The 20,022-nt window shown below is 39.5% G+C and overlaps 1 protein-coding gene across 4 annotated transcripts in view; it reads left to right on the plus strand.

Annotated features, from left to right (window-relative positions):
* Positions 1-7,787, plus strand: part of FMO5 (flavin containing dimethylaniline monoxygenase 5) — a 33,135-nt gene extending 25,348 nt beyond the window's left edge. For all 4 annotated transcript variants that reach the window (XM_033197891.1, XM_033197889.1, XM_033197890.1 and 1 more), the window contains 2 exons: positions 4,070-4,142; positions 7,190-7,787. In XM_033197891.1, the coding sequence (XP_033053782.1) occupies positions 4,070-4,142; positions 7,190-7,535 (419 nt within the window). In that variant the 3' untranslated portion in view covers positions 7,536-7,787. The remainder of the gene's footprint in view (positions 1-4,069; positions 4,143-7,189) is intronic.
* The last annotated feature ends 12,235 nt before the right edge of the window (positions 7,788-20,022 follow it).

Below are 20,022 nucleotides of genomic sequence, written 5' to 3' on the forward strand. Positions count from 1 at the left end.
ATTCTCCTGCCTCAGCTCCCAAGTAGCTGAGACTACAGGCACCCGCCACCACACCCAGCTAGTTTTTTGTATTTTTTAGTAGAGATGGGGTTTCACCGTGTTAGCCAGGATGGTCTCAATCTCCTGACCTCATGATCCACCCATCTCGGCCTCCAAAAGTGCTGGGATTACAGGCGTGAGCCACCACGCCTGGCCTCAGGCCCATCTTTCACTAGTCTTTACCATACTTCCTACAATACTCTAAATGCATTGGATGACATACCCACTAAGCAGCAAACACAGCAGGTACCCTTGTACCCTGTGCTTTTGCTTCCATTGTCCTTTCTCCTTGATATGCCTCCCTTTACTTTTTATTTGTATAGGAAAAGCCTATGCATATTTCTTCCCTCCCTTCATAGTATAGTGATAGCTCTTTAAGTAAAGGACTCATGTTTATTTGCCTTTGTATTGCAGGTCTAGACCAGTGCCTAGCACATAAGAGGTATCTAATAAACGTCTATTCTAATAAATGCCAGTTTAGCCTTGAGGTAAATGAAATTCTAAATTCTGATGTAGAAATTTCTTATCTGAGGATCTCAGCTTCTGGGCTACCTTAGCCAATTTCCAGTTATGTTAAAAGCCTGAACTGGACTGAAATTGCAGAATAGGAGCCAGATCTCTTTTCTCTTGTAACATCAGCTATACATTGAAATATGCAGGGGCAAGCCAGGAGTACACAGATACAACCTGCTTTAGGCTGACAGCAGACTGAAGGCCTGCTACCACAGGACTATAATTCAGGCTCTCTTCCTTCCCACCTTGTCTTGGAATCCTTGGAAGATCTCTGAACTTCAGTTCTTCACTATTCTTCAACATTCTTCAGATAACATATACTGACCTCTTAGTATGTACCAGGCCCTTTGCTAGGGGCTGGAGATGCAAATATGACCAAACAGAAAATCCCTAACTTTCTGGAATGCAGAGTCAGGCAAGGAAGACTGTATTAGTCCATTCTCATGCTGCTATAAAGAACTGCCTGAGTCTGAGTAGTTTCTAAAGGAAAGAGGTTTAATTCACTCACAGTTCTGCATGGCTAGGGAGGCCTCAGGAAACGTACAATCATGGCAGAAGGCACCTTTTCACAGGGTGGCAGGAGAGAGAATGAGTGCTGAGTGAAAGGCAAAGCCCCTTATAAAACCATCAGATCTTGTGAGAACTTACTCACTATCATGAGAACAGCATGAGCAGCCTGAGGGTAACCACCCCATGATTAAATCACCTCCCACCAGGTCCCCCCCATGACACATGGGGATTATGGGACCCACCATTCAAGATAAGATTTGGGTGGGGACACAGCCAAACCATATCAAACACAGACATGTAAACAGACACTTAATGATTTGTTCATTCAGCAGATATTTAACTAGACCCTAAACAAGTGCTCCAGTAGCAATGCAGAAGAGCTGCCATGGGAGCAATGGGTAATAAGTACCTAATTCTCCCTACAACTACATAGGAATTTACTAAAAGAACAGGGAAATAATGACCATGGAGGGGAAATAATCACTACTGTTTATGCAAAGTTAGATAAAAGTGACAGAACAAATAGAGTTCTGGGACCTGCAAGTAGTTCAGAATGCTGGTAAATAAAGTGTTATAGGAATGAAGGAAAATGAAACTAGACATATTCACAGGGAATATCAAGAAGTTTGCATTTAAGGTACATAGTGGAGAACCACTGAAGGATTTTAGCTGGAAGAGGAGTCAAACCAGATGTGCAGTTTAGAAGATACGTTAGAGAGGAGTGAAATGGGAAATAGGTCAGTAAGAGCCTGTGGTAAAAGTCTCAGTAAGACATCATGAGGGCTTTAAACCAAGGCAATGACAATCTAAAGGAATTGGAGAAGCCAGACTTAAATAAAATTTCACAGGCAAAGCTGAAGAATTTGGTGACAGAAAGCATATTGGAGAAGAGAGACAGAAAAGAATCTGTTCAGGTGTTGAGGCCATTCATTTGAATTGGGAATCTAAGATGGGGAGCAAAGACCTGGAGGGAGATAAGAAATATGGTAAAGCTAATATGTCTAAACAAGGAAACATTGCAAAAACAAAATTTATGAATTAAGACATAACTGTACCACAGGGTATATAGGTAAAAAGATGAATACATCTTTTTAAAATTTTTTAATTTTTAAAAATGTTTTCACCCCATGAGATCTAGACTAAGATGTATATACATCTTTATCTGTCTATAGACAGAGAAATATATAGGATTTTTTGTTGTTTTTTTTCCCATCTTTTATGAATTGGGTGTCTCCCACAATCAAGAAATACTTACCTCCTCCTTCATGTTTCTAGCTAATAGAAGTAAAACTTGTGGTTGTGGAGAAGTAATTTGGAAATTGACTCTCAAAATGCATTTCTTGAATATCCGAACAGACCTGTGATTAATCTGAAATGAAGCATTTCAGTGTTTCCTAATTGATTTATGAAGATAAGTAATAATTCCCATGGCTAAAATGTAAGAACACATGGAAAACCACAGAAGGCTATTTGAGAGTGATGAACTTCTGGGTTCCATATTTTAAGAGGGATTCACCAGGATAGTTATTAGAGTATGCTTAGTGAAGGGCAAGCAAGATGGCAGAGAATGTGAAACCCGTTATATGGGAAACATATACTGTTTAGCCTGATAATGAGAAGACTTAAAGGAGTTATGACAATCATTTCCAAATGTTTCAAGAGCTGTCATGTATTAACATTAAACTCTGTGGCTCCAGAAGGCAGAGCTTGGTCAGTGGTACAAATGCAGAGTCGGATCTTGGGGTCAATAAAAATAATAATGTTCCAGCAGCTAGAGCAGTCAAATAATTGTATAATCACCTCAGATATAATTATTATAGATACCCATCACCAGAGATGTTTAAAGAGGAATGAGATAACCACAAGGTTAGAGTACTTGTAGAAAGAACACTTGTATCAGGTAAAATATATTGCCATTCTGAAATTCTATATTCCCCAATTTTATGGAGTGACACCTTAGGACTGGATGTGGCCAAAATCTTCTACATGGCATAGTCCCTAGTTATAGGGGCATACAACTAATTCTTTAAGCTTAGCATTATTCATACTGACTTAAATACTATTTAGCCTTTGTCTAGCCCTATCCTTGGTGTATAATTCCTACAACTGGAACTGTGTATGCATCATACTTAAATTTATCAGTCAAAATTAGGTATTATGAGTTCCCCTTGGCCTTAACCCCTACTCTTATCAAAGAAACATGTTTAGAAGATGAGGCTTATCTTCCACAGGACATTAGGCATAAAAAGAGATTTTTTATTTTGGCTGGGCGCAGTGGCTCACGCCTGTAATCCCAACACCTTGGGAGGTAGAGGCGGATGGATCACCTGAGGTCAGGAGTTCGAGACCAGCCTGACCAATATGGTAAAACCTCGTCTCTACTAAAATTACAAAAAAAATTAGCTGGGTTTGGTGACATGCACCTGTAGTCCCAGCTACTCAGGAGGCTGAGGCAAAGGAATTGCTTGAACCTGGGAGGCGGAGGTTGCAGTGAACTGAGATCACACCACTGCACTCCAGCCTGGGTGACACAGCGAGAGTCCGTCTAAAAAAAAAAAAAAAAAAAAAGAATTTACTTTTACTCCTTCTCTTTCTGTTGATATAAGGCCCCTTTGTTATCAAGAATACAGGTGCAGGTGTGTTTCCCCACTCCCCTGCCCCTTTAACTTTGTAACTGATTTTCCATATACTTTTAAGGCCATTTTCTCATGTCCATATTTCATTTCCCAATTGAAAGACTACATCAGGAAGGAGGCAGGTATTGGTTGGAAGTCAGAGTAGGGGAACTCTCTTCTGAAGACAAAGGAGAGTAAGTAGAGTAAGCTACAGATGTTAATATTATATTGTGGTGGTGGTGGTAGAGTAATGATCAAGGGAATTGTAACCTCCTTGAGTATAGGAAACTATCCTGTATTTCTTTGAATTCTCCATAGCATAGTAATTGTTTATAGGATTAGTGTTCCTACTGAGGTAATTTTACAGTTAAAATTTTACTTTTTATCTTTAGGGCTAAAGACATTGCCCTCACAGAGTGAAATGATGGCAGAAATATCTAAAACTCAAGAGAAAATTGAAAAAAGGTAAGAAAATCTCCCAGGAAGATATATGGTTACATTTCTACTTATTTCTTAATAAGAGAAATATTGTACTATATTTAACTTCCTGTTAGCTTGAGGATTTAGATTCTATTATGAAGAAAAATGGAAAAATAGTTTGTGACAATAGAATAGAGAAATAGCACTAGTAGTCTAAATATGGATAAGAAAGGAGAAAAGTTTTAGGTGTCTAAAATCCAATGTTTAATGCCTTAAAAAAAGTCACATCGGAAAACACATGTGGAAATAAAATCAGAAGGCAGAAGGTGTATTATTTTTGTGAGGATTACTTGAAGTGCTAGTAGACTTGCCAGAGGAAGAGTGACAGTGAATGAATGAGAGGTAGCTATGGGTGAATTACAAATCTGTAGGTAGATTTACAAGTCTGCAGTGGCCGCTTTGCTGGCTATGCTCATGTGACAGACAGCACACTCAAGTCACAGTGGCTCATGGTATGAATAGTCCATGTGAGTTGAGAACATGGTAACAGCCAGCTGCTTAGTGTTTTGGTGAACACAGTCATTTAGCAGTCTGAATTTCAGAACTTAAGCTCAATTGCTGGTGTTTTTTATTTGGACAAAGTGAAAATTGGTGGTAAGTCTCTAAATTTGTGTGGAAAACTGAGAGACAATCATTCTAGGCCTAAAGAGGTGGTTTTCTTCAACTGATTATACTAGCATAACTTTCCCTCATGCAGGAGGAGGAAAAAGTTTTTATTTAATTCCATTACCACTTCCAGGTGCTCTCCTATTTTCCTCCTTCCTTTCACTGCCAAACTTCTGCACTAAATTTTCTAAATTCTCACCTTTTGCTCCCTCCTAAGCCTTTTGCATTGTTAACTTCCATCCTTACTCCTTAAACTGCCCTTTTTATTTTTATTTATTTATTTATTGAGACGGAGCCTCACTCTGTCACCCAGGCTGGAGTCAGTGACACAATCTTGGCTCACTGCAACCTCCGCCTCTTAGGTTCAAGCGATTCTCCTGCCTCAGCCTCCTAAGTAGCTGGGACTACAGGTGCACGCCACCAAATCCAGCTAATTTTTGTATTTTTAGTAGAGACGGGTTTCCTCCATGTTGACCAGGCTGGTCTCAAACTCCTGACCTCGTGATCCACCTGCCTCAGCCTCCCTAAGTGCTGGGATTACAGGCGGGAGCCACTGTACCCGGTCGGAAACTGCTCTCTTAAAGGTCACCTATGATCAGCTTCATTTTCCTTCTCACTACTGAGTTTGGTGCTTTTAAACATTTCTTCCTTCTTGGAGTGCTTTCTTTTCTGGCTCTGAAGTCTCTTATTTTAACTTTCCTCCTCTCTTTCCTTTGACTTATTTTTGTCTAAACACCTTCTGACCCTGAGTAGTCAGTAACCCAAGGATATAATGAACCTCTTTTGTGAAATCTTCATGAATACTATAGCTTTTTTTTTTTTTTTTTTTTGAGATGGGGTCTCACTCTGTTACCCAGGCTGTAGTGAAGTGGTGTGATCTTGGCTCACTGCAACCTCCACTTCCTGGGGTCAAGCAATTCTCCTGCCTCAGCCTCCCAGGTAGCTGGGACTGCAGGCGCGCTAACAACGCCCGGCTAATTTTTGTGTTTTCTATAGAGATGGGGTTTCACCATGTTGCCCAGGCTGATCTCGAACTCCTGAGCTCAAAGTGATCTGCCTGCCTCAGCCTCCCAAACTGCTAAGATTACAGGCGTGAAACACCACGCCCAACATCATGAATAGTATAGATCTTGACCTACTATTAATAGGATAAATAAATGCATGCCTACAAACCCTTAAGCCAGCATATTGTTCAAAAGGGAAAGCTCTCAAATTTTTTACAGTTTTACCTTTTTCTCTCCTAAACTTCGTCCCATTTCAATAAATTCCTACTTGACCCTCTATCAGGTCCTCTGAAATTCCATCGCACAAGTTCTACCTCAAATTTATTTTCTATCATTTTTTTTCCTGTCCCTATTCCTGGATTCTTCAATCTCAACTGGCTTGATTTGGCTTTTCTCTTCTTCTCTGTCCTACAGTTCTTTCTTTTCATTACAGAAAGTAAAAAGTGAGGCCGGGCGCGGTGGCTTAAGCCTGTAATCCCAGCACTTTGGGAGGCCGAGATGGGTGGATCACGAGGTCAGGAGATCGAGACCATCCTGGCTAACACGGTGAAACCCCGTCTCTACTAAAAAATACAAAAAAACTAGCTGGGCGAGGTGGCGGACGCCTGTAGTCCCAGCTACTCGGGAGGCTGAGGCAGGAGAATGGCGTGAACCCGGGAGGCGGAGCTTGCAGTGAGCTGAGATCCGGCCACTGCACTCCAGCCTGGGCGACAGAGCAAGACTCCGTCTCAAAAAAAAAAAAAAAAAAAAGAAAGTAAAAAGTGAAAGTCACTCATTAGCTCACCAAATCCCACTCCACCACACAGATATCACTGTTAATCAACCACATTTTCCCCCAAAAAGTCGTTTTTAAGTCTTTAAATCTGCACTTGGTGTAATCATTTCATTTGTCTCCATTTGGAGGGCTACTTCCTCTTGTGAAGTAAGTCACTCTCCCTCATCCTTTCAGGATTCCAAATTAACATTGGCCCTGGGAAGTCTTGCCCTGTGGACCCTGTCACCATTCCCTCATAAAATAATTGAGGATGCCATACTTGAGAATTTTTGTGATGGGTTTTCTCTTTCTCCTAACATCAGAGTCCTTTGTATCTGGATGTGCTATACCTGTCCCTCATCTTATCTGTATCTTTCACATCCTTCAAGAACCTAACAATTACAGCTCTCTTTTAACTATCCCCTCTCCACATTCCTATTTAGCAGTCTGAAACCACTCAGAAGTCTCTGCTTCATGTTTATCTGTTTTATCTCCTTTTGTAGATCCTAAGATCCTTAAGGACAGTGACAAATGTTTTATCTTTCTTCTCTATATGCCACAGCTCCTAGTCCGATATTAAGCGAATAGCAGGCACTCAAAAGGCAGTAATTGATTGACTGACTGATTGAATTATTGCTAGGCCATGGTTTCTGTCTTTTCTACTTTAGGTATGTGGAGAGCCAACGCCATACCATTCAGGGAGACTACATAGATACCATGGATGACCTTGCTGATTTGGTGGGGGTCAGGCCCAATCTGCTGTCTCTGGCCTTCACTGACCCCAAGCTGGCATTACACTTATTCCTGGGACCCTGCACTCCAATCCACTATCGCCTACAGGGCCCTGGAAAGTGGGATGGGGCTCGAAAAGCTATCCTCACCACAGATGATCGCATCAGGAAGCCTCTGATGTCAAGAGCAGTTGAAAGGAGTAGTTCTATGACTTCAACAATGACAATGGGCAGGTTTCTGCTAGCTCTTGCCTTCTTTGCTATAATTATAGCTTATTTCTAGTTGTCCTATTGTCACTGCCCTGTTTTTCATTGGGCAGCTTATCTACAGATGCCTTCAGAATCTGACAAGATTGACTCTCAGTTCCATATTGCCCAGAAATCTACTTTAATGTCTCTTTCAAAAGCATTAATTCACTTTCCTTTTTCCTACAATGAAACCTGTTTTTCATTTGTAGTAACTCATGATCCATCACTCTTCCTTGTGGTAATCCCTAGACTGTGAGCTCAGGTACTCTTTTAGTCATCTTTGTATGTCTTTTTTTTTTTTTTTTTTTTTTTTTTTTGAGACGGAGTCTGGCTCTGCCGCCCAGGCTGGAGTGCAGTGGCCGGATCTCAGCTCACTGCAAGCTCCGCCTCCTGGGCTTACGCCATTCTCCTGCCTCAGCCTCCCGAGTAGCTGGGACTACAGGCGCCCGCCACCTCGCCCAGCTAGTTTTTTGTATTTTTTAGTAGAGACGGGGTTTCACCATGTTAGCCAGGACGGTCTCGATTTCCTGACCTCGTGATCCGCCCATCTCGGCCTCCCAAAGTGCTGGGATTACAGGCTTGAGCCACCGCGCCCGGCCCTTTGTATGTCTTTAGCACAGTTCTTGACATGTGGTAGATGCTTCATAAATGTTTGTTGTTTATCAAATTTTATGGTGGGGAGAGTAAGTCAGCATCTGTGTAAAATTGCTTACTCCACGTAATTCTTCTTCTGCTAGGATTTGATTTTCTATTAGAAGCTTAATTTTTTTTTCATATTATAACTAAATGTTTCCTAAGAGATAAGAGAAATAATGTTCTTACAATAGCTGTATGTATCTAAGATAAGACATAGATGCTTAAGACATTTTGTTTCACTTGCTGTTCATTAGTGTACTTGATACATGGTCATTTTTAGCCCTTTTCCTTAGGGACCATGTCTTTATTTTCTCTATAAAGAAATTACTTTCAACTTTGTAGGCTCACAGTCATTCAGATAATCTACCATCTGCCAATGAGATCAACTTGGTTGAGAATTTTGGGATTTTAAATTAGCTGTCCTACCTTCTTAAATCTCTTTGTTCCCATATTAGGATCCAACACAACTTTATCTTAGGAAATATGATAAGTAGCTTCCAACTGTTGTAGTGTGGTCTACAAATGTGATTTGAGTCATCTTCCCCCACTCTAATTTTCTCCCCTTTTCTCCTCCCTTACATGGAGTCTAAGTAATAAGTATTTGAACAAGTCATTTATGTATTAAATTAGAATTGATATTAACTAAATGTACGAACATTCTGCTTATACCAGTTTTTCTCATGTCATAAAGTGTAGTTCTGAAAAACAGAGCAAATGAAATGCAAAGCAGGGACTTAGGTTTACATCCTAGTGCCACTGATGATTCTGTTTTCTCATCTGTGGAAGTTTCACTGTCCTTGTTTCATGGAGAAATTAACTAAGTGTCAGCTGTCAGGCACACTGAACTCAGGTGATATTCATAAATAGCTCTTGTACAATATGTTTGTATTTGGATTGCTGCTTATTACTTAACAACAGGATAAATCTGAACAATGGAAAAGAACAACATTAGAGATTATTGTCTTTCCAAATACAAACACATGTAAGAGAACCAGAAATGTGAGAACTACAACGTCTTCTTGTTTAAGCATTTGGACAATTGCCTACCCTTTCACCGAATTTACCTGTGGAATGCCTTTTGAGAGTTAGAACTGAGAATTGGTATTACTTTTCAGGTCTTTTGCTTTCCGTAATCCTTGTGATACTGGAGATTTATCATCTATTAAAATGGACCTAGTATTTTTAAATCTGCAGATGAAAAGCAAATTGAATGTCTCTTGCTTCCTTTTAATTTCTTTTAACATATAAATTCATTTCTCTTTTAGCATATAAATTTGTTGAATTAACAGCCCTTTCATAATATAATTCCTAGTTATTGGCAACAAGTACACCAGTTTCTTTTTAAAATTAGGAGTATGTAATTCTAAATTAATTGATTCTCTCATTATACATATTATATGTAAGGTTACAAAAAAAATCATTGGTTAATGATTTTTTAGCTCAACCAAGCTAAAAGTAAGATGTGAACAGGAAATTGAACTAAAAACAACTTAAGATACAAAGCTCTTGTTACTGATAATGTCTAATAATATTCATCAATTTACCATATCTTGCTCTTACATTAAAATGTTCTATCATTTTCCTAATTATTTTAAAGCCAATTACAAATATATATATATATATATTCTTGTAGTGCCAGAAAATAAGGAAGTGCTCAAAAAGCAAACTCAATGGCATATGTCAAAGGGACACAAGAGCCATCTCAAAGTGGTCCCAATGGCCAAAGCTAGAATAATTTAAGCAATAAAATAACCTAGTATTGAATTATAACATAAAATATGAAAAATGCCCATGAGTTCATGCTGATATAAATAAATGATTGAATAAATTAACAAATGGGGTAGAATAGATGAATCTCCCATGAAGAAGAATTCCAAATAACTTATGAACTCTGCCCTCAAGGATATGGAGCAGAACTTCCTACTTCTCCAGTGTGAGCTGAATAGTGACTTCCTTCCAAAAATTACGTATGAAAAGGGAGAAAATAACTTCATAGTGGAGAAATCTGATAAACACTATCTCAGTTAGGTGATCAAGAGTAACACTAACAGTAATGTCACATTGATAGTATGTACCTTTGAGATGAAGTGATAAGAAGGCCACTTTACCTCTCTGTGATATTCCTCTCAAAAACCATAATCCAGTCTAACCATGAGAAAAATGTAAGACAAACCCAAGTTGAAGAATATTCTACAAATACCTGACTACCTCAAAACCGTCAAGATCATCAACAAAGAAAGTCTGAGAAATTGTCCCAGAATAAAGGGGCCTAAGGGGACATGACATCTAAATGTAATGTAGTATCCTGGATGGGCTCCTGCAACAGAAAAAGAACTTTAAGTAAAAATTAAGGGAATATTAATAAAGTATGCATTTTGGTTAATAATGTATCAATATTGGTTTATTAGTTGTGACAAATGTACCACAGGAATGTAAAATGTCAACAATAAAGGAAATTGGATGTGGGGTATATACATGAGAATGCTGTACTATTTTTGCAACTTTTCTTAAATCTAAAACTCTTATAAAATTTAAAAATAAAAAGAAGAAATGTGGAGTTCTTCTTATTATTTTTTGGCTCAGGATTTGACCCAGAGCTATGGTCTGGCAGAATTTTCTCAGAGGAGGAATACTGGCTAGTACCAGTCATTCAAATTACTATGTTTTTCTATGATTTCTCCATAAATTAAGTTGCTTTAATAATGCATAATAGGCCGGGCGCGGTGGCTCAAGCCTGTAATCCCAGCACTTTGGGAGGCCGAGACGGGTGGATCACGAGGTCAGGAGATCGAGACCATCCTGGCTAACACCATGAAACCCTGTCTCTACTAAAAAATACAAAAAACTAGCCGGGCGAGGTGGCGGGCGCCTGTAGTCCCAGCTACTCGGGAGGCTGAGGCAGGAGAATGGCGTGAACCCGGGAGGCGGAGCTTGCAGTGAGCTGAGATCCGGCCACTGCACTCCAGCCTGGGTGACAGAGCGAGACTCCGTCTCAAAAAAAAAAAAAAAATGCATAATATAACTTAATGCAGCAGTTTTGCTTCCTTTGCTGAGTAAGTATAGACTATAATTATAGAGAATGTAAAATGGTGATACAAAGTCAAAATACACAACTTCTTAAAATCACTTAGATATGTTCTTTCTTGAAGCTGCACACATTAAGCCAGCAGACCCCACTAGCAAATTTATGGTATGTTGATGTCATGTACATTCATAAATAAGATTATTTTACTTAATACTGGGCCTGTTACTTTCGTTAGGAATAATACAGCATTTAAACAACCTCCAGACTGCCTAATGGAATTTCTCAGAGCGCCAAGTTTTTCCATGCTTTTATATACATTCTTGTGCTGTACTTTCCTCTTGATAAATTCTTCACTGGCCCAGCTGGCTAACACCTATACCATTGTCCAGATTCAGGTCATCTGTTATCTCTTCAGGGAATATCTTTCTGACCCTCAGTATGAAATAGGTCACCTTCCTCTGTGCTCTCATTACAACTGGTGTCCTTTTCAATTACATTTTATGAATAGCCTTATCATACTATATAACAATAGTTGGTTCTCTCACCTGTTTCCTCCTTGAACTAGTAAACTCCTTGATGGAGTACATTTTGTACTTAATCTGTGTGTTCCTAGTGCCTGATGTAGTGGCTGGAACATAGTAAGACCTCAGTAAGTTAAGAATTAATTAATTAAATGAATACATTCAATAAGGGAGGTAGATGACTTTTGAAGGATTAAATCAAACAGTGAATAATTTTAAAAAGTGATGAAGGAGATTAAAGGGTGATTAACATTTTGAAATGTCTGCAGGACAAGTATGCTCTTCCAAAACATATTCTGAGTCACTGATCTAAATCAGTTTGTTATCTTTAATGTTCAGTTGTGGTTTAAAACACAAGTGTTATGTCCTTGTCTATAATTCATTTCCTCAATCAAACACAAGACATAAAAAGCCAAGATCTTAGTACAAGAAAGAAGGTAGGGTACATATATGTCATCCTTGACCCTCATGCTGCCCTAATTTCACTGCTGTTCTGTGGGGAAAAGAAACAGAGATCAGCCTGTTACTGTGTCTATATAGAAAGAAGTAGACATAAGAGACTCCATTTTGTTCTGTATTTGAGATGCTGTTAATCTGTGACCCTACCCCCAACCTTGTCCTTGCAAGAGACATGTGCTGTGGTGACTGAAGGTTTAATGGATTTTGGGCTATGCAGGATGTGCTTTGTAAAACAAGTGCCTGAAGGCAGCTTGCTGGTTAAAGGTCATCACCATTCTCTTAATCTCAAGTACCCAGGGACATGTACACGGCCAAAGGTCGCAGGGACCTCTGCCTAGGAAAGCTGGGTATTGTCAAAGGTTTCTCCCCATGTGATAGTCTGAAATATGGCCTCGTGGGAAGAGAAGGACCTGATCGTCTCCCAGCCCGACACCCGTGAAGGGTCTGTGCTGAGGAGGACTAGTACAAGAGGAAAGAAGGCCTTTTGGCGGATGTTGGCAGTTAAGATAGAGAAAAGCATCTGTCTCCTGCCCGTCCCTGGGCAATGGAACATCTCAGTGTGAGACCTGATTGTATGCTCCGTTTACTAAGATAGGAGAAAACCGCCTTAGGGCAAAAGGTGGGACTTGCTGGAGCAATGCTGCTAAAAGGTTTATGGAGATGTTTGCATATGCATATCAAGGCACAGCATTTTCCTTTGAACTTATTCATGTCACAGAGATCTTTATCCATGTCTTACTGCTGATTTTCTCCCTACAATGATCCTATTGTCCTGCCACTGCCTTATCTTTAAGATGGTAAAGAAAATTATCAATAAATACTAAGGGAACTCAGAGACCGGTGCCGGCGCCGGTCCCCTGGGCCCACTTTTTCTTTCTCTATACTTTGTCTCTGTGTCTCACTTCTTTTCTCAAGTCTCTCGTTCCACCTAAGGAGAAACGCCCACAGGTGTGGAGGGGCAGGCCACCCCTTCACTGTTCTGCCTTGCTTTCCCAAATTCCCCAGCTCCTTTGAAGCATCCATAACTTCTGATTGAAGTTATTTGCAGAATTGTTGACTCCCCTTCATTCAGTAAAGATTTTAGCACCAAGCGCTCTGCCTCTCCATAATATAAAACTACTCCTTAACACTGAGGTAGGTAATACTTTCACCAATCCCATGTCTTAGTCAGGATTAGCTTCAGTTACATTTAACAGAAAAACCCCAAATAACAATAACTTAAATAAGATTTAAGTTTATTTTCCTCTTACATTAAAAAAGTCTGGAAGTAGATAGTCCTGAGATGATATAACAGTTCTTCAGCTTCTCTTTCTGCTCCACTATCTTCAGCATGTACCTTACACTTCATGGTCCAAGATGGCCACTGTAGCTATAGCCATTATATGGACATTCTACACAGAAGGAAAGAGAAATGTAACAAGGGCACGCCCCTTTTCTTTTAAGGAGACTTTACAAAAGTTCCACATAACATTTTCACTTAGTCTTACTGGAAGAACTTAGTTACATATCTAGCTACTGGGGAGGCTACAAAACGTGTCTTTATACAGACAGGCAATATGCTCAGGAAAAAAATCAAGGTTGTTATTAAGGAGGAAGAGAGAATAAATGTTGAGGTAGATCTCTAACACTCTCTACTATCTGGCCCTTTAGTTATGTGATCTTCTTACTCTAGTGATTTTATAATCTACCTCATCTCAATTACCTATACCCACATGGACATATCTAAGACATTGTCATGAATAACTGTGACACCACTAAAGTCTCAATTTCAAGCATCCCGCTCTCTAAAACTCTATCCTGCCTTTTCAGTTCATTCACTCTGGTACTCCAACTCCAGCAGTTCTTTGACTCCACTGAGCTGCCCATCAACCTGCTGTCTTCATTTCCCAGCCCACTTCATTTAAAATGCATGGTCCAACATTATAATCACACCCTACCATACACTCTCAATTCCTTTGTTGCTCTCCTCCATACTTGCTTAGCTAAAAACTTCATCTTTGGTTACATGCCTGCATCAAAACAGCTAAACATGACAAGAGAAAAATACCAGTATGGTGACTTGCCTTATCTTAAATTCATAACCACCGAACATAGGTAGGCCTTCAGTGCTACTGCCAATCACACTTCATTTTTCTAGACAATTCTCTGTCCCATCCTTCTAGTTGATTATTGCATATCTCCTATCTCCTCAAACCGCATGTTATACCCAGACCGTTTGTTCCCCGAAGAAGACCACCAGAGTCCAGAGTCAAAGCCAAGCGGCAAGGATCTTTAATGCAAGTTCGAACTTGGTCCCTCCGTTCCACAACATACAAGAGGGCCTGGAACAATGCGTGCGCTTGCTTTTTATAGCTCGAGGTAAACAGGACTTGTCAGGTTACAGAGGAACAAGGCATTTCTCTAGGCTACAGCATTACAATTGGTTTACATGTTAATGTTAAGTTATGCTTTTAGCAGCCTTCTTATCGGTTCCTGCGCTTTTACAAACGGTTGTAACCTTATTGAAGCTTCCCCAGGTGTTGTTTTTCTTAATGTGTTTATGTCGGGCAGGCATATGGGGCTCAGGAAGTTGGGACAAAATAGAGGATTGTTTGTACTGGGCCCAGGACTAAGATATGTGGCAGACACTGGTAATTAGAGCAGGACAGAGACTTTCACAACGTTTGTCCTTACAATGTCTGGAGTCTATAGATAACCTTAATCGGTTAGGTCCGGGGTCGATCTTTAACTAGGCTCAGGGCGCCGCCCGGGCTGTTTGCCTGTGGACTTCATTTCTGCCTCTTAGTCTCTTCATTTGATCTCTTTCAGCAAATATGTTGTCTCCTTTCCTCACAGTCAGCTAATCATCTTACTTCTTTTTTTCTCTAGGAAAATGGAAACAATCAAAAGACTTTCACATATCTTCACTCTGTGATGAGGCTTTTAGTGGGGGCTAGTCACATAGGCACCATCTACTTAGCACATACCAGAATTCTAGGCTGCCAGAAGAAAAGCAAGTGTTCAGCATAAATCACATTGTACAAACAGTGTAGAAAAAGTGAGCCATTCTTATCAGTTAAGGTGGTAAGAAACTTCCCAAAATCCAGCTTCCCAGATCCCACCCACGGGCCAAACTTACAAGCTAAGCAGTCACAAGCATGCAGTTGTGCTCTAATTCCCTGAGGGGGCAGTAGCTACATAAATTATTTGGAATTCTGTGTGAGAGATTTGTTCCCCCACATCCTAGTTGCTTTTAATTGTTTATTTTTTAGGTACGGGAAGTATTATTATGGTTCTAAGAGTCAGCTAACTCCTTTCTGCACAATGCCTTTTACTGGGGATCTTGAATACTGGTCTCTAGACTCTTGCCTAGCCCGCGTTTCTCAAAATATGGTCCTTGAGGCAGAAAATCAGCCTTGCACTTGATACAAGTCCTCAGGCCCCACTCCAGATTTACAGAATCAGAAACTCTGGGCACAAAGACCCGCAATCTGTATATTTGACCCTCTAAGTAATTTTGATGTATGGTAAAAGTTTCAGAACCACTGATTTAGTCAAAAGGAGAGGTGGACCTGAATCTGTTCTGTCAGGCCTCTCACTGATCCTTAGGCCTTTATTGTACTCTAGCTAGTACCAATAGCTTCTGACTTGTGAAAATTGGCTGGGTAGGAGTAGAAATGGCATGGAGCTGGGGTGTGTTCAAACTGGCATCTTTCTTTCTCTGAGAATTTTAAATAAACGTATTTTAAGGCTCTTTTCAGGCCAGACATGGTGGCTCATGCCTATAGTCCTAGCACTTTGGGAGGCCAAGGCAGGTGGATCACGAGGTCAAGAGATCGAGACCATCCTGGCCAGAATGGTGAAACCCCACCTCTACTAAAAAGTACAAAGATTGACTGGGCGTTTTGGCACGCAACTGTGGTCCCAGCTACTTGGGAGGCTGAGGCAGGAGAACTGCTTGAATCCGGGAGGTGGAGGTTGCAGTGAGCCAAGTTCGCACCACTGCACTACAGCCTGGCAACAGAGCAAGACTCCATCTCAAACAAAACAAAACAAAAAAACAAAAACAAAAACAAAACAAACAAAAAAAAGCTCTTTTCAGAGTCTTTTCTATTTTCAAATGCATATTCTCTCATTTGAAGAATCTTCCGACTATAGATCATGACACCAGACTTCCTCACTGGTATAATTCCTATTTTATAATAATAAAAAAATTATTTTTATTACGTTAGTGATTTTTAAGACTTCTTATTTAGAAATGATTTCAGTCTTCCACAAAAGTTACAAAAATAGTAGAGTTCTTATATATTCTTTACCAGGCTCCCTAAAGAGAATAGTTCACACAACATTATGACAATTATCAAAATAAGAAAATGAACACTGACATTATACTATTAAGTAAATCATGGACCGCATTCCTATTTTACCACTTTTCTACTAATTTAGTTTTTGTGTTCCAGGATCAGATTCAGGGTCCCATTTTGCATTTAGCTGTTAAGTCTCCTTAGTGTCCTCTAATCTTTGTCAGTTCCTCCGTCTTCTGTTCATTCAGGACTTAGGCACTTAAAAAATAAGGAAGTTTCATACTCAAGTTGGATTTAGTTTAACCTAATGTTCTTTTTCCGTCCTGGGATTCCAATCCAGGATACCACATTACATTTAGTCATCACCAGGCTCTTCTAGACTATGACGGTTTCTTATACTTTGCTTGTTTTTGGTGGCCTTGACAGTTCTGAAGAGTACTGGTTAAGTACTTTGTACTTAATTTGAGATTGTCTGATATTTCTTCATGATTAGGCTGGGGCAATGAGTTTCAGGGAGGAAACAGAGATCAAAGATCAAATGCTATTCTCATCATATCAAGGTTACATGCCACTAATGACATTACTAGAGATGTTAGCCTTGATGAACTGCTTGAGGTAGTGTTCTTCCTCCTTGCCATACAGCGCTCTTTGAAAAAAATTTACTAAGCTCGACTCACGCTTATGGGGTGGAGAATTATGTTCCATCTTCTCAAGGGTAGAGAACATAAATTTTTGGAATTTTTCAGTATGAGAATTATCTCCCAATTACTTGTTTCTTCAATCATTTACTTGTATCAGTATGAACTCATAGATCTTATTTTATAATTTGGGTTATAATCCAATGCTGAATTACTTATTTTTTGAATTATTCTAGCTTTAGCCATTGGGAGCTCTTTTAGTTGGCTCCTATGTCACTTTGATATACCATGAGTTTTTTGTGTCTTTTTAAAGCACTTGTTTACTTTCTGGCACTATAAGATGTTTCAGACTCATCTTGTATATCCCCTGCCCCAGTCCTAGAATTAGGCATTTCTCTCAAGGGCTCTGGTTCCTTTTGTTAGAGAACAGTATTAGAAACCAAGAACTGTATGCTGGGTGTGCTCCTTGCTTCTGCTTGTCATTGCTTCTAGGCCTTCAGAAGACAGAACTTGGAAATATATGTGTATATAGTAATGTATTACACATGAATCCACATGTATTTTTAAGTATTTCTATATTTACCGATCTGTATCTATATTAAGCTAAACATTTCATATTGATGCCTCCTACCCTAACCCAGGATTTAATGATCACATGCCTAATCCTCTCATTTTACAGATGAGAAAATTTACAGCTAGAAAGATAAAAGTACTTGCCCTACATCAAATAATTTTAGAGTTGGCAGCCTCTTTGCACCAAATTAATACTCATATGGTGATGATATATACATAGTAGATACATAGTTAATGAAGATGCTACTTGAGTTACTAATTATTCCAATAATGTATGTCTATAGTTTTAGAGGAAATTTTCAGTGAATATTTAGTCACAGTATCACTATAGACCATATCTATCTAGAGTTGTAGTAGTTTCCTTAGAGATTTCAAGAGTGTGTGCTCCTCTAGAGCAGGGGTGGCTCAGCAAAAGCTCAACAAGTATTGGGGCCCTCAATCAAGGTTTGTTGAAATAAATGGACTATACTTATCACTTCAAGAAATACTGACTAAATATTTAACCTGCACCTCATTTATAAAATGGAATATCATTGATCATATCTCTTCTGCTTACCCTCATAGGGTGGTTCTAAGGATCACATGATAGAATTTACATGCAAATCCTTTGGAATCTGAAAGGAAAAAGTATGATACTATTTGGGGAAAATTCTACCTTTGAATTGGGTCTATCTTCTTTTAGGTGAGCAGAATCACTACTATTTCTCTGCCTGTATAAAAACTATAAAAATATTAAAATCAATGGTATTTGTTTCAAAAGTAATTAGTTTACCCAATGGTTGAGAAGTCTCTTGTGTATAAACGCGTATCTTTTGCTAACGCTGATTTTATTTTTTTTATTTTTTTGTTTTTTGAGACGGAGTCTCGCTCTGTCACCCAGGCTGGAGTGCTGTGGCCGGATCTCAGCTCACTGTAAGCTCCGCCTCCCGGGTTCACACCATTCTCCTGCCTCAGCCTCCCGGGTAGATGGGACTACAGGCGCCGCCACCTCGCCCGGCTAGTTTTTTGTAGTTTTTAGTAGAGACAGGGTTTCACCGTGTTAGCCAGGATGGTCTTTATCTCCTGACCTCGTGATCCGCCCGTCTCGGCCTCCCAAAGTGCTGGGATTACAGGCTTGAGCCACCGCGCCTGGCCGCTAACGCTGATTTTATTAATAGTTTTTTTTAATTTAGGCATAATTTTCATACAATAAAAACTTAACTTTTTTATTGTACAGTTTGGTGAGTAAAAATAACTCCACTATAATCAAGATCTAGACCTGTTCCATAACTCCCCTTCAAAATTTCTTCATGCCATATTGTAGTCAATCACTCCCCACCCCCATCCCCAAATCCTGGCAAACACTGATCTGTTTTCTGACCGTATAGTCTTCCTTTTTCCAGAATGTCATATAAGTGGAGCCTGGCTTCTTTTACTTCCCATAATGCATTTGAGATTCATCAATATTATTGTATGTATTGAGTTATACCTTTTTATTACTGAGTAGTATTCCATTTATAGCTATGCTACATTTTAATTATTGATTCACCAGATGTATTAGCCTATTTTCACACTGCTATAAAGACATACCTGACACTAGGTAATTTATAAAGAAAAGAGGTTTAATTGATTTAGTTCTGCATGGCTGGGGAAGCCTTCGGAAACTTAGTTATGGTAGAAGGGGAAGCAAGCTCGTCTTATGTGGCAGCAGGTGGGAGTCAGTGAGTGTGTGTGAATGAAGGAGGAACTGCCAAACACTTTTAAAACCATCAGCTCTGGTGAGAATTTATGCACTATGCCAAGAACAGCATGGGGAAAACCGCCCCCATGCTCCAATCACTTCCCTCCTTTGACATGTGGAGGTTATAGGTCCCTCCTTCAACACATGGGGACTACAATTTGAGATGAGATTTGGGTGGGGACACAGAACCAAACCATATCACCAGGTGAAGGACATTAATGGTTTTTTTTTCATTTTAGGGTTTGTGTTTTTCTATTATATGAATAAAGACATATATGTGCTTATAGGTTTTGTGTGAACTTGTTTTTATATCACTTGGATAAATACCCAGGAGTGGGAATTACTATGCTACATGATTAAGTAAATGCTTAACTTTAAAAAAAAGATCAGATTGTTTTTTGAAACAGTAACCATCAAGATCAGATGTTATACCTATCCTTGGTCATAAATGGAGGACGAAACTTGGTGAGTGGAGATGGGAATATAAGCCTCCAGATGCCCAATTTAACCTGTCATCCAGTTCTGTAAAATCAATACACTCTTCCCTCATTCTCACATCCTCACCTCTCAGAGGAAGCGAGATCTCTTTAGCAGTGTGTGTAAATGCTTGCATGTGAGGTTACCCATGTTATTTTCCTGTTTATTAGGCAGAATGGTCGATCTGAG

This window comes from Trachypithecus francoisi, unplaced genomic scaffold (genome assembly GCF_009764315.1).
Source record: "Trachypithecus francoisi isolate TF-2019V2 unplaced genomic scaffold, Tfra_2.0 Lachesis_group5, whole genome shotgun sequence".
NCBI lineage: Eukaryota > Metazoa > Chordata > Mammalia > Primates > Cercopithecidae > Trachypithecus > Trachypithecus francoisi.